The sequence below is a fragment of the Ammodytes marinus genome (genome assembly GCF_949987685.1).
Source record: "Ammodytes marinus genome assembly, chromosome: 4".
In the NCBI taxonomy this organism is placed as follows: Eukaryota; Metazoa; Chordata; class Actinopteri; order Uranoscopiformes; family Ammodytidae; genus Ammodytes; species Ammodytes marinus.
In genome coordinates, this window is record NC_137233.1 from 12,317,882 (window position 1) to 12,333,630 (window position 15,749).

At 41.0% G+C, this 15,749-nt stretch overlaps 2 protein-coding genes across 2 annotated transcripts; one reads left to right on the forward strand and one right to left on the reverse strand.

Annotated features, from left to right (window-relative positions):
* Positions 1-1,417: 1,417 nt before the first annotated feature.
* Positions 1,418-3,069, forward strand: LOC307249285 (specifically androgen-regulated gene protein; the record flags this gene model as incomplete). The annotated part of the gene is made up of 3 exons (XM_080025934.1): positions 1,418-1,522; positions 1,673-1,868; positions 1,991-3,069. 3 exons carry the CDS (start codon positions 1,418-1,420, stop codon positions 3,067-3,069), a joined length of 1,380 nt encoding a protein of 459 aa, XP_079882060.1.
* A 2,974-nt stretch (positions 3,070-6,043) lies between these two features.
* On the reverse strand, positions 6,044-15,694 carry kif17 (kinesin family member 17; the record flags this gene model as incomplete). Its single annotated transcript, XM_080025935.1, has 14 exons — positions 6,044-6,234; positions 6,892-7,015; positions 7,184-7,245; positions 7,348-7,648; positions 11,112-11,340; positions 12,053-12,168; positions 12,334-12,392; positions 12,548-12,749; positions 12,860-12,954; positions 13,453-13,911; positions 14,283-14,472; positions 14,745-14,846; positions 15,049-15,195; positions 15,464-15,694. 14 exons carry the CDS (start codon positions 15,692-15,694, stop codon positions 6,044-6,046), a joined length of 2,508 nt encoding a protein of 835 aa, XP_079882061.1.
* Positions 15,695-15,749: the final 55 nt, after the last annotated feature.

A 15,749-nucleotide genomic window follows, 5' to 3' on the forward strand; every position in this document is an offset into this window, starting at 1 on the left:
GTAAGACAACATGGTCGAACTGGATATCGTATAGCTTTCAGGAGATCATTCCTGCTGCCCTCCACTCCCTCTGAAACTGATCCGGTTGAGAAGATTAGGAGTAGCATGTGTGCTGTAATCGGAGTCACATGCAGTGGGAGGACTTGTAGTTAGATATCTGTCAAAAACACACTAAGCTATGATACCCAATCATTCTCTGAGAGCAGGGCTGTCTAGTCATCAGTTCGCAGGCATGCATGTTAAAACACCACAGGGTTACATTGGATGTTACATGTTGATGAGTAACCACTTTCTAGATGAGAAATCTAGAAAGTAACCTAACACATCTTCCAATGCTTCTACCATCAATACGCATGCAGCTTCTAAAAAGGACCATTGCTGGGGTTTTAGCAAATTAATTTGTGCACACATCATTACGTTTAGTGTACTCTTAAGATGGTTTTCTAGGCAACATCATTCATTTCACATTTAACACTTTGTCACCTCCATTTTGTATGTATTTTTTTTTTAAAGCTTGCTACAGTCTCTTCTAAGCATCAATTTTATTTTGAAATTATTTTGGGAGCTTCAACATCTTGGAGCTAAAAACAGTTTTCCTAACAAATCTATGTTATTAGACAACCAGACATAGTAGAACAATTACGTAAACATGGATGTTTTTTTTAAATTGTTGCTGTTCTGCAGTATAGAAAATATCCAACCATGACCGCCATGTTTACGCGACTGGCTAATGATGTTAACCCGGGGCTAATTTTAATCCTGGCTTGACATAACTCTGGATTAATTACATGTTTGATTCTGATAACATTTGACCCTGAAGCTAAACACGGATCAGCCTGATCTGGAACTGTCCAGTCCCACGTGGTGCTGATTACTATCCACGCACAACAGCTCATTTTCCTTCCTCTCCCTGCGTGCTTATATTCCTCAAGCCATATAATATATATCAGTGTCCATTAATTTATTAATAATAGAGGAAACCAGATTTTAAATATATATATATTTTTAATTGTCATTTAGTTATAAATCAAATGGGAAATATGGCTGTTTATTTTACATAGCATAGATTTTAGTCAGACTCTGTGATCATCGCTTTATTGATGTAAGTGTATGTGTGACTGGTGAAAATTCTCACTTCAGGTTAATTATTAGTTTTTGCAGTAGACATCCTACATGAGTGGGTATTTGACATATTTAGACTATTCAATCCCCTTACCCTCAGCACTAATGCAACAACTGTTATTTTTTAAGATTCTAAATGAAAAAATACTTAATGCTTTTTATTTATTTTTATATAATTTAGCTCTGCTTAGTTTGTAAAGGAACTGGAAATGGTATTATTTTGAATTTATTGCCTTTTCTCAGAGTGAAACAAAACCATCGGTGCTACCCAAACTTGGATAAGTAGAGCATTAAAATGCCCAAAAGTGATACATGGCCAGGTGGCATTGGAATGGAGACGAAGACTGGCATGGACAGTGCTGGCAGCTGTGACAGCGTCATCAGTACCAATTCAGTCTTTGTAAGTTACAGACCTTACCCTTGTGCATTTAAGGAACTTATTAGTTTAAAATAAAAATAATAATATTGAGACAATACTAAATATCTCATTATGCAATTGTTGTCAAAAAATGTTATTTATTTTATTTTTATTTTCATTTATGCATTACAGAGTGACGATAGTCTGGAGCACCTGTCTGCTGAAGAAAAGGCTTGTCTCATGTTTTTGGAGGAGACTATTGAGTCTTTGGACACTGAGGAAGATAGTGGACTGTCCAATGACGAGGCTGAACGACTGCCCAGCCCTGGCAACCTTGCTACCAAACTGGCTGACCTATCAGCTTCCATGAGCCAAAGCAAGCTCAGCAGTGAGTTAATCCTAAGAGCACGGATGAAGCATTAAAAGAACAGTAGCCAATTAAATACTTTAAATAGTGAAGAGCAATACATTGTACTTCTGGTGACAAACATGTGCCTCTCTGTCTTTCAGGTTCACAGAGACAACCCTCTGAGGAAAACATCAAGGAAACCCATGACAGAAAACCCATGCAGAGATACCTGGTTCCTACACCTCTTATTGTGGCAAGCAGCTCTCCATGTTCTGTGCCTAGTGTTCAACCAGATAGAAACCTCAGCTCTAAGCTTCCCTTCACTTCTTCAAGAAAAGCTCCTAGTCACAACAAGAAACCCGTTGCTACCCATGTTCCATTAGAGGTTAATGTTGTGATACCTCCTCCCACCAAACCCAGGGACTTCTCAGTTCGGACAGCTGAAGCTCCTTTACCTAGAGGTCCTCTGTCTTATGACGCACTTGTTTACCTGCGAAGGAGTGCCTCCACAAAGAAGACACCTTTATGTCCCAAAATAGATCATACTATAGAAATGGACAAGCACCTTCCTGTCATATTGGAAGGTCCAAACCTCAGAAATCTGCCAAGATTGGACAGATCCAACTCAGAGGCTGTTGGGTTAAAGACAGGTCCTCCAGTTGTGGCCCCCAAACCCCAAAAGATTCCCTCTTACCTATCTGTGAAAACACGAAATGAAGCTTCCATAAGCTCAGACTCACACAGTGTCAAGCATGCAAAAGATTCCCAGGTCGTGAGACTGGAAGCTTTGCAGAAGCTGGGCCTCCTGAAAGACCAACAGCCAGATAATGAGTCTCCCTATTCTTTCGAACCAACACCTAACCGGATTAAAAGAAGTCCATCTAATGTAAACCCATCAAGAAGCCCGTCGTTTTGTTATTCTAAAGTGCCCACAGAGCCCAGGAACCGGCCACTGCAGAGCAGTGTCAGTTTCCAGTACCATCCCAGATGTGACCAACAGCCTGGGTCTGCATCACTTCCTGCTCAAACCAAAGGATTAACTGTGGCTGAAGTGGGGCGCTCCTCTACCCAAGACAACCACAGGAACAGTGGAAACAGCCCTGAACTGCAACACATGAAAGGACCTGGGCCTGCACCCCATAAACCCTCAGAATCAGTCAGGTATACTGTGATGGTGGTGCCCGGGATGGGAGCTGATCGAAGAGAAGCACTCAGAAAGCTTGGACTTCTCAAAGACTAAACTAGGTAAAAGGACAGCAGTCTGCATGCATACATGCAGTACTAACAAAGAGTGGAAGATTACCATCAGCCTAAAGAGAGCAAGAGCATACAGCTGGAACTTGGCACTTTAGCAAACTGAAGCAGAAGATGATGGAGAAGAGGAAGATAAGGGAAATATCAGCCAATCTTAAAAGTATTGTTCTTCTGTAGGTTTCAAGAGTATCTGAAAAGGCACCTTCAACCTTCACACCCCTAACGCTTTTCTGTTAGACCTGACTTGACAAGGCACAGTGCATGTACAAAAGGGAAAGACATACAATATAGTAATATGGAATGTACACTTTTGCATACACTGCTACTGTTCACACACAGTTTATGGCTATGAGGAATTATCGTTACTACTTCACCATTAGGAAGAGATATTTAATAAGCCTTGATGTGCACAAAAATCACATCTTAGAATAGTGGGTAACATTCTGCAGCAAAGCCAGTAATCATGTGAATACTCCCCTGTACTTCTTCTCACAGGAAACATCCACTCAAATCAACATAATTATTCCCATAATTCACAGATGTGCCTACGAGTGGATTGTTGAGTACATTTATTGGAGCAAAACCTCAAAGAAGCACATGCATTCAGGCAGCTAATAATTCCTGTACAGAAGAATATATAAATTGTGTGGGGGGATTTTCAGTGTGTTCTAGCCTTTAGTGGCTACCAGCAGTACATCCTTATTGACATCTGATGGGGCAATAGCTCACAGATTTGGTTCTATTATTTGGCTTCACATGCTTTGGTCCTTGGCAGATAAGTGGAACTTTTACGCTCTGTAAAATGCTCACTGCAGTTCAGTGGGAGCATGGCTGAAATATGCTAAAGTTGCACAGAAATTAAATGCACGTGTCTTATCAAATCAACGGTTCTTGATACAGACTCTGATGGTTGGTTGGAAGTTTTTAGAAAATGTGTGACAAACTGCCTTCATTGTCAAAATGGTGGAGATATTCATGATTGAGAATGAAAAAAACAATAATAGTGTGATTATTTTAACCTTTTACCAGTGAAAATAAAGAAGTCTGCCTTTTATATATATATATATATATATATACACTGTCTTGTGTGTTATTTTTATCTCCATGTTTAAAAACTTCATTACCACAGTTTGACTTGAGACTTAAAATGTGATTGACTTGAGCCTTTTCAGACTGACATATTGAATAATGTCCCACAGAGGTAATGTGGCACAAAGAAGCGAAGGCCCTTCAGTTCAGTCGACCCTCATCCTTGTAAACCAGCACAGTGGCCTCTCGTTGCTGCTTCGTTCCAACACTTCACTTTACCCAATCAGTCAGACTGCTCATCTTACACGCCAACCGAGCAATGAGAAAGCCTGCTCAGCTGTGCTTCCATGATCCGATTATCTTGAGCCCCACCTCCGTGTGAACTTAACAGATCTGTGGGTTGTTTTTTTCCTTTCACGTTTTTCCTTGATATCAATTCTTCTAACTCCTCTCTCTCACTTATTTGAATGTGTTATGCAACAGTCTTGATGCTATCAAATTAAGAGTCTGGCTGATTACTACAAGCTATGATTACAGTTGCCTTTTGTAGTAATGTATATATGTCTCTGAGTAAGGCAAGGAGCTCACCTAATGGGCCAGTATCTGTGTCAAGAAGGTCTGCACACAAGCCAATAAATGGTGTCAAATTTTGAAACCGACACAGCTCTCTGCCGGTAAAGTAATATTAAACAATGGATGAAGAAATCAGGCCATGGCCAAAATGAGAAATATGATACTACACAGACAGAACAGAGGGCTGCAGAAAGGATTGAGTTTATCAGTAGAGACACAAAGGTACACTAAGGTGTTTGGGTTGTGGCTGTGTTGCAAAAGAACAAAACAAAACATATACTGCATTTTTTGCATCTGCTGTAACTCCTATTCAAGAGATACAGAAACTACTATCATGAGATTATTTCATATATTCAATTAACAATAATCATTGAAAGCTTTTGATATTGGCATCAATATCAATTTTGATGATTCACAAATGTGTATTGGGCTAAAGTACAAAGTAAAGGTTCTCTCATCTTTATTAGGCTGGAGTAAAGTCACCAAAAGCAAGGAGGTCATACGTAACCTGAGATAACTGTCTAATACTTCTTGTAAACAATGCTGCCTTGACTACAGCTTCACTGAGCCATTTTTTACAGCGGAGTCATCCATTTGCAGTGACACTACAAACTGTTAAGACATGTTGTTGACTGGAATCTTATTTCTCAATACTGTTCATAACGCTCCAAACAAGCCAAGTTTAAATGGCTTTTGTGTAAAGTAAATACAAATCTGTCATAAATTGGATAAATCTATGTATTTATTATTTGATCTGTTTAGAAGCAAGTGCAGAATTTTAAATGTTAGACAGACAAGGAATGGGTTAAAACTTCGATTTACAATCAGCAACAGTGAAATACATTAAAAGTTCAATATTATATCTGGACTCTGAGTCTCACAGCACATGGATCACAAGTTTTAGGTACAGTGCAAAAATATAACAAGGTTGGTATCATACTGTAGCTGTAGGTAGCACTGTGCTCAAAATTAACATTCAAAATGGGACTTTAAAACACATGACAAAACTGGACAGCACATGTCCACAAAAAGTGCATACTGTGTACATTCTGTGGTTAGCAGTGTCTTGCAGCATGAATGTAGAAAATCAGTGGAGTCAATACCAGATGACAATGACGTTCTAAAGTACGTAGGGGCGTTGGATTTTTGATTTTTTTAAAGATATTTTTTGGCATTTATCATGCTTTAATGATAGTGTGAAGAGACAGAGGTGAAATGGGGCAGAGAGGGGAGTGACATGCAGAGAACTACCGCGGGCGGGAATCGAACCCGGGTCTGCTGCTGGGCCTGGCCCGGGGGAGGACGCCCTACCAACTGAGCTAAGGGCGCCCCTGGGGCGTAGGATTTTCACAGTCTTTTCAAATCCCCTCAGTCTGGATGAGGGATTTGCTCTTTTTGCGCTTCACCTTACCGTTGGACGCCGGGACACCCAACGACTCCAGACGGAAGGGGCGCAGCAAGGAGGAGTCAGAGCTGACGGGCGGGTTAACGGTGGGAGCGCTCACTGCAAGGTGAGCCGCCCCGTTAACCAGGGGGGGAGAGTAGACGGCTGTAGGAGAAGAGCTTCATCAGAAAGGTAGAAAACCAGTCTTAAGAAGGAAAGCTTCTAAATGTAATTTGACTCCCCTCAGTTGCAGCCTAAAATATTCCTACCTACTGAATAGAATGTGAATGCGCATTCAAACTGGATGCATTTTTGTATCATTGTATGAGTATTTAGGATCATTCATGTTGTGATAAATAGCTCCTTCCTCAAAAGGACTGATACTTAAAAGGTGCACAATGTAACTTAGGGTGGGTCAGAGAAGTGAACATTTTCTAAGGTATGTTCAGATAACTGAATAGACAAACTTTTCTCACGGGCAGATTGGATCTCTGGAACTCTGTTTTAAGTTAGAAAGCTACCTGAAAATATGCTGTTTTACCATAGCTGTTTACAGCAGAGGGGCCCACAATTTGGTTTACACAAATATTCTAATGCTACGTTTGGTTCGAAGTGCCTCAATTTTTTTTATTCATTTATGAGAGTTACATGTCGAGTAAATATGTTTTGTAAACTAACTGCATGCTTTGCCAATGTAAACATATCCCCCTCCTCTGAAACTGCATAGTGCATCTTTAAGAATCAACAGAAACACCCTTTTATTTTATGAGTAGTGACACCCTGCTTATTTACAGTTAGAAGTTTGCAGGTCCTGGTCCTTACCGTGTCCCTTGTTAGCGTCACGTCCCAGCAGTTGGCTGGCTCTCTTTGACTTGAAGTAGCTGCTGGCGATGTTCTCGCTGTCACTACGGGCCAGCATTTCCTTGTACCTGTCCTCCTCCACCTGCTGCAAAATAACACACAGAGGGGTCAGGCTCTGTGACAGTGTGTGTGTGTGTGTGTGTGTGTGTGTGTGTGTGTGTGTGTGTGTGTGTGTGTGTGTGTGTGTGTGTGTGTGTGTGTGTGTGTGTGTGTGTGTGTGTGTGTGTGTGTGTGAAAAGGAATTTAAACATACAATTGGAGACTCTGCAGCATCTGACACTGAACCTCTGTGAGCTGAAAGTTTTGGAGCCACAGCTGAGAGGGAGGAGAGAAAGAGAGCAAGATAACATTCAAGGAAAAAACAACCCGTAAAACACATTTATTAGTACTTAAAAAAAAAAACTGATAAGCTTTTACTGTAGTCTATTTTCCTCATGCGCTCTTCTCCACACGTTGCACCTGAAGGCAGCGTGGTTTTCTGCACCGTCACATCGGGCAGCCTCCAGATGGCGCTGTCCTCTTCCCAGACAGCTTCTTTCTTCAGGCGGTCCAGGTTGCTGTAGTTGCAGTCGCGGCGCACCAGGGGCACCATGCGCTCCAGCAGGCCCTGCAGCAACTGGCCCTCCTTCTCCAGCCTCCGGATAGTGGCCAGGTAGTCGTTCCTCTCCACCTCAAACTCCCCCTGCAGGTCGCGGATCTCCAGTTTGGCCCCTCTCAGCTGTCACAACAGGTGGATGTGGTTTAAACAGTGAGTGACAGAGAATATCATTATTAAACAACACTGACAGCTTTGTAGACACAGCAAAACTTTTGATTACCCAGAATTATTTGTGCTAACCTCGTAAGATTTTTTTTTTTTAAAGATTTGAATTAAACCCATATTTCGGTGTCATTTTGCACTGCACACTCTGAACCCCGTTGTTCAACATGCATTGTATTGAGGCTCTGATGTGTCAAAAAATACGAATACAGTTGTACCTCCCAAAGGAGGAGACATGAGGAGAAGCAACATGGAAACGTATTCTATGAAAATAAAAGATGGTAGGGGAGAGTGGGGTGAGTTGTGCCAGTGGGGAAGTTGTGCCACCCCTTGTTTCTAGAAAACCATAGAAGAAATTGGAAATGTGACCACATATTTAAGAAGAGCCATCCATTTGACTTGTCCTGTAAAGAAGGGAGAAACAAGGAATAAGATATAAGCACATTTAAGATCAAAAAACTGTTTTTTTGCCTTTCAAAGTAAAATTTCCATGAGGTTTTTTGATAATTGTGTCTGAACAATTATAGACACGTTTGAAAACATTTGACACAAGTTTTAACGCTTTAGTATTCTACACTTTGAGTATATACAGTCCCCTCCATAAGTATCGGAACAGTGAGGCCAATTCCCTTATTTTTGCTGTAGACTGGAAACATTTGGGTTTGATTTGATTTTTTTGATTTGATTTTGATTTGATTTGATTTAGTTTATTTCAGACATCCACATACAAAACAAAATGAAAAGCATGGAAATACAATAAATATGCCTGAAAAGGAGCAGGAAGAAGTATACACTTATTTAATCCTACCCCTTTCCTTAAAAAAAAAAAATTAAAAAAAAAAATATTTATTAAATAAAAAAAAAAAAAAAAAAAAAAAAAAAAACAACAACAATTATATTCGCTTCTCTTATCTATATTCTCTGTACTATTGGCGATACTATATTTGCCAATTACATACAACTTAATATACTATACATTTTTTATATTTTATATATTTATATAATGCATATATCTATATTTATATTTATAAACAATCAATATATTCATATATACATACATATCTATACAATCAGTATATATATATATATATCCATATAATTATAATTACCCTCTTACTTCACACCCTCATCCCTGTACCTTATGAAAATCATTGCTTTGAACCTTTTTTTTTACACCAAACGATGAATATGAGACAATAGCTCAACATTTCAGCTTTCATTTCCAGGTATTCACATCTGGATCCGATACACAACTGAGAAGATATAATTATTTGTAAAGGAACACCACATTTTTAGGCGAGCAGAAGTATTGGAACAGATAGACTTTAAATAAATTAAAGTGAATAAAACGTACTATTTTGTCGCAAAACCTTTGCTTGCAATAACCGCATCAAGCCTGTGACCCATTGACATCACCAAACTTTTGCATTCTTCTTTTGTGATGCTTTTACAGGCTTTCACCGCAGCCTCATTCAGTTGCTGTTTGTGTTAGGGGGTTACTCTCTTAAGCCTCCTCTTTAGCAGGTAAAATGCATGCTCTATAGCGTTTAAGTCTGGAGATTGACTTGGCCAGTCTAAAACCTTCCACTTCTTGCCCCTGATTAACTCCTTTGTTGTGTTTTAGGTCATTATCTTGCTGCATGATGAAGGATCTTCCAATCAGTTTGGTTGCATCTTTCCTTAAATTGTCAGACAAAATGTTTCTGTAAACTTCTGAGTTCATTTTGCTGTTGCCATCATGTGTTACATCATCAATGAAGAATAATGAGCCCGTCCCAGAATAAGCCATGCAAGCCCAAGCCATGACATTGCCTCCACCGTGTTTCACAGATGAGCCTGTATGTTTGGGATCATGAGTAGATCCTTTCTTTCTCCAAACTTTAGCCTTTCCATCAATTTAGTAAAGGTTCATCTTGACAACAACACAGTAACACATGATGGCAACAGCAAAATGAACTTAGAAGTCTACAGAAACATTCGGTCTGACAATTTAAAGAAAGATGCAACCAAACTGATTGGAAGATGCTCCATCATGCAGCAAGATAAGGGTCCAAAAAAACTGCAAAAACAACAAAGGAGTTCATCAGGGGCAAGAAATGTAAGGTTTTAGACTGGCCAAGTCAATCTCCAGACTTAAACGCTATAGAGCATGCATTTTACCTGCTAAAGAGGAGACCGAAGGGAGTAACCCCCCAAAACAAACAGCAACTGAATGAGGCTGCGGTGAAAGCCTGGAAAAGCACCACAAAAGAAGAATGCAAACGTTTTGTGATGTCAATGGGTCACAGGCTTGATGCAGTTATTGCAAGCAAAGTATTTGCGACAAAATATTACGGTTTATTCACTTTAATTTATTTAAAGTCTATCTGTTCCAATACTTTTGCTTGCCTAAAAATGTTGTGTTCTTTTTCAAAAAATTGTATCTTCTCAGTTGTGTATCAGATCCAGATGTGAATACCTGGAAATTAAAGCTGAAATGTTGAGCTATTGTCTCATATTCATCTGTTGGTGTCAAACCCAAATGTTTCCAGTCTACAGCAAAAATAAAGGAATTGGCCTCACTGTTCCGATACTTATGGAGGGGACTGTATGTCTACATAGTTAGCACGATGTCAGCCCTAAACTGCTGCATCATGCTTATTATCCAAAATTCTGGGGTTGGGGTGATTTGTGCCAGAGGGCCTGGGGTGAGTTATAAGTAAGTAAGTAAGTTTGGCATGGCTGTATACGCTGCTCACCAAAAGAAAGTGATTGTCTACAGCAGCTCATCAGACTGACATCTCCATTCCACTTAACGACACCACTATGAGAGTTCAGAGGGCCAGAAAGATGATGATGGTGACTTTGTCATTGTGAGCCTTTGCAGGTAAAACCATTAGATCTGCTAGGCCTTGTTTAAGAAAATTGTCCTTCAATCTTTGTAAAATATTTACTTTAAATAAACCTTAAATAAGTGATTGTCTAATGGATTTGTCTTGCATTACAGTTTATGAGATATATCAATGGCACAATTTACCCCATGGTATTCTCTCTTGTGGCACAACTTACACCACACCGGGGGCAAGTTGTGCCACAAGACAACTTTTTTTCCGAAAGCTGTATTTCTTAAACCGTTTATTTCAGATCCAAAGTTATTGTTGCCGGGGATGCACAACACCCTGAAATATATGTACATATTTGAGTTGGAGACTTTACTGTCAAGGCCTCACTTTAAAGTCACTTTCAGTAAAAAGTGGCACATCTCACCTCACTCTCCCCTATATGTTTTTAATATTTTCAGAGTAGATTAGTGTAAATGTATATAAAAAGTGGAATAACTACAACAGCAAAATAACATTTTACAGCATATATTCCTTTCTTGTCTATGGCCTGATGATTCATTATTGAACATTTCCAATCGAACAGGTTAAATGTGACCCACCTTGCCCTGGACCCTGACCAGCATTTGGTTTTTGGCGTGGACCTCTTCCTGGATTGAGTTGTAGACATTCAAAAGCACATTTTCACTCTCCTCACTGTTCTGTGACAGGGCCTGAATGAGATTGTCTTTTCTCTGGTCAGCCAGGTTCTTCCTCTGCAGGTGTTTCTGCTGTAGCTCTGTGTTCCTGGCCTGCTCTCCTCCCACCACCTCCTGCTCCAGCTGCTGCAGTCTGCCAAAACAGGGAGGGAGAAGAGAAAGCCATAATTGTTATGATTATGTCAAACATTACGAGCTTCATCAATTAGGTCATCATAAATAATTAGGTATTAATAGGCAAATATTTCTTTGTCTGCATATTTTCTCAATATCCTTAGGCAGTATTGATATTCAGTATGCATTTTATATCAAATATAATATGGCACAACAGTAGTTTTGATAAAATACTTTTCTCAAAATCATAAGCAAATAATTCATAGATAGACTGTATATACTGTACACATAGTTATACATATATACGGCTACTGATAGTGGAGTTTTTGAGGCCGATATAAAAACAAAAATTAGATAACAAGGTGTCAGTATAATTTATCTGTTTATTTAAACACACCATAAAGAAATAATCTTGATTAAGATTGTTTAAATTTCTTTTTAGTTCAATTGTGACAGAGACATTCTGAAATGTATACTGAGAAAGAACCATGCGGGTAAACCGTACCAATTTACCCGCATTAAGCTTCTATCTGTTTGCTTTATTGGAAGAAGAAAATATCCCTCATGTGATTATTGTTCAATCATTGTGTTCAGAAGACAGGTCAGACCATAAGGATGACAGGCTCCACATCCACAATGTTGGCAAGATGGTATGAAGAAAGGGCTGTATCATAAAGTGCAAGAAGCAGTGCTGATTGTTGGTTATGTGTGTGAATTATGTGTCCACTAACCTCTCCAAGGCGTGATGCTGGTCCAGAGGCCCTGCTGTGGTGATGTCATGTGAGTCTACGAGCACGTCTCCCTCTGGACCTAGCTGAACACCGATGGCTGCACAAGTTACAGCAGTCTGGTTCAGTAGCATGAGGAAAACACACCCAATACATTTCAAATAATGTATAGTGATATTGCAATGGGAGCATGTGTTTTGGGAAGTTGCAGATACATCATTTTGGAACTCTTGGGCATTTTTAAATGATAAGTGGCAATAGGGAAAGGTGATGGTGAACAGTACCTCTGTCAGGAAAGTGTCTCCAGTCGTACCGTGGCACATCATGGGATCATCCTCTGATGCTGCAAAGCAAGAAGCCAGAGCAGTTTCAGTACACAGTAGGAGGACACAATAACAATAATTCATGCAAAAAATGCAATCATACACAATATTTATTTTTATTTTTAAAGACTTTGAAAGAAAGATGAGCACCGAAACAAGTACATGAACTATTTACAGGGTTCCTTGTTGTGGGCAGCCGGTTGTTGTCTGTTATTTAGGACAGAGCTCCCCCTGCTGGCTGCTTGTGCCTTTTCCAGATTAGACATCCTGGATTCATAGGAGGAATGCAGGGCGACAATATCCTCCTGCAGCTTGGCCTTGGATTCCTGCTCTGCATTGTAGTCAGCCTGTAACTTGGCCAGCTTCTCTTCATACTCCTGTGGAGACGGCGGAATAAAGAGACCATAAATCACCCGCTTCTTACACAGAACACAACACATGTAAAGATGTGACGTGATATATTGGTGTGGGAACGGCCCATAGTTGCCTCTTTAATCTTCTCCTTCTCCGCTTCTGTAGTGCTGGACTGTGGCCTTGAGGGAACAGCAGGGGAAGCCTCCGAGAACTGGCCAGCCAGCAGAGCTGCTGCATATTAAACAGAAGGGATACAACTCAGGAGTTTTGCTTTTGCGAGACATTAAGTAATAAAAACATTTGAATATCTACTCTCTATATCTACATTTACATTCCTCAGTCTCGTAAATCAAAAGGATTTACGAGACAAAAAGGAAAAAATAAAGTGGTAATACTTTACAGCGAGCCAATATATCAAACTTAAATAAAGGGATATAAGTATGTTATAACATTATTGGCTCCCGTTATTACATTTTTAAAGGAGGTTTTTAAACCCTGGCCAATAATGTAACAACCTATTAATTAGTAATAACTTATTACATTATGGGCAAACAGTTGTTATGTTATTGGTTCAGAAATGTTATGGCATCATTGGCAAATTATCACTTAATCAGTTTTTATTACTTAAAAAACAGAATTTCATTTACATTATTGGCCGTTATGACATAGTTGCCTCCTGTTACACTCATGAATCAAAAAGCCCGTGGACTAAAAGAAACTGCTTACAGGTGAGGTTAGCGGCGGTGCCCTGCAGCTGGCCAGAGATGAGTGCTCTCAGCTTCTTGATCTCCTCCTGATACTCTCGGAGCAGGGCGTCTTTGGGGTCCTCGTTGACGCGGGGCCTGTTCTGGATGCTCTTGGCCCGGTTGGCGTATCGCAGCGTGCTCAGGGTCTCCTCGTAGTTGTTGTCGGCGGGCGAGAGACAGGCGATCATGAGGGTGCGCGTGTTCCCTCCCAGCGAGTCCTGCAGCAGCCGGGTCAGCTTGGAGTCGCGGTAGGGGATGTACTTAGAGCGTCCGTCCACCAGGGCAGAGATGACGTTGCCCAGGGCGGACAGGGACAGGTTGATCTTGGTGGCCTCGCGGAGCCGCTCACCCGTGGCGCCGGTTTTGGACTGACGCTCGCTCCCCGCCAGGTCCACCAGGTTGAGTTTCCCTGCGCGTAGGTGGTCCTCCCCGGCTGCATCTGAGATTTTTTTTTTGGCGATAAAAAGGGAAAGTAGAGATAATACAACTTGTGTCTGTTTGTTCCAATAGGTGGAGTCAGTGATATGAAAGTTGTCAAAATCCCTTCTTGTCAAAATCAGTGAATGTGCCCCCTCACAACCCGCTACAACAAAGGGGGGAGGGGGGGGGGACACCTCAGCTAGTAACAATCATGATTACATAGCCTATGCTATGTAGCACTGGATTTTTTTTCAGCGTGCACACAGGTAGCGGCTTGCGAGGAGATATTCACTGACTAAAAGGGATTTTGACAACAAACATGTTGTTTGTAATGTACCTTGCATTTCATTGTACTTCGGTGTGTGTGGTGTTTGTGGTGTGTGTGTGTACCTGTGCTGCAGATCTCCAGATGGATGGTGAAGATGGAGTGTGAGCGTGAGGAGTCTTTGTTCATCAGCGTGTAGCCCACTGCCCGGTTCCTCCAGCCTTGACCTACGATCCTCTCACACTCCCCCACACAGTGCACAGTGTGCATGGACAGGTCCCGCACATACACCCCACGCTCGGGGTGCTCTTTCAGCTGTGTGTTTATTGACCACACAAAAAAACACAAAGAACCAAGCAATACAAAAGCTGTCACCTTGTTCAAAAACACCCAAACCTTCAGAAGGAATCATCATGTTTTCTCTCAAAATCACTATGGCAACTTGTACAGTATTGTGCACAAAACACAAGCACTGTGTCCGGTGCCAGAGAAAAACAGGTCAGCCAACAATCATGTTGGCTTAAAATTGTACGCAGTGTAGTAGCCTGATGTGTTTATTGAAACAACTAGAGCTTTAAGATACTAACCTCTAACCTCTGTTTGGTGTCGTTTCCCAAAAGATCTCGGACTTCTTCATTGTAAATCTCCAGGTAGGAGGCCCTCACCAGGAATTTTGTGTTTTCTGCACACTAGCTTGCAAACAAACATAAAAAAGAAACTTATTCCCTTTAAGCAAATGAAGCTCAGACAAGGCTGATGAGAGAACAAACAGCCTGAAGCAAGTGAAAAGTTTGAGCTACACTGATTTAATGAACTTTTTTGCACATAAAAACCTATAAATTCATAACATGAATGCTATATTGCAATAAAATAAGAATCGTCCCAGCCTACCTGAATGCTCTCAAAGATGTGCTCAAAGGCTCGTGGGATGACCCCGCGCTGGGCTGAAGGCTGGGGCACTCCCTGCATGGTGAAAGACTTGCCACTTCCAGTTTGGCCATAGGCAAATATTGTGCCATTATAGCCCTCAGTGACACCCTGTAAAATAAAAAATAAAAAAAAATTCAAAAAAGAGGAATAAGTGACCTTTTGCATGGGGCTTCTCTAAAAGGATCACACTGCTGACCTTTGTACGTGACTGACAGGCAGCAGACTGTTAACTAAATCATGAGGACTGCAGTTGTTAGCAGTAAGACATAGCCTGCTCTTGTTAGACTTAGGGTGTCAAGTGACCAGCATCAGCATGGATCTCAACACTGTTGCTGTGTTTTGCCTCTGAAAACAACAACAGGTGCAGCAGCTGTACCTCAACCAAAGGATAGGCGATCTCGTTGTACATCTGCTCAGTGGTTTGATCAATGAAGTAGGTCCCATCGAAGGTGAACTGTTTGTGTGGCTCATCCACTGCGCCGGGTTTCTCTATGAAGCACTGGCAGCGTTGCAGATCCATGGACAGCACAGTCTTGGAGCACAGAGCCTTCTCCCTGTCATTCAGTGGCCTGCACCTGACCACCACCTTCACGGACTCGGACCCCATTGTCTCTACATTCACTCCACAGCAGCTGGCTTGTGCAGTATAGGCTACAACACAT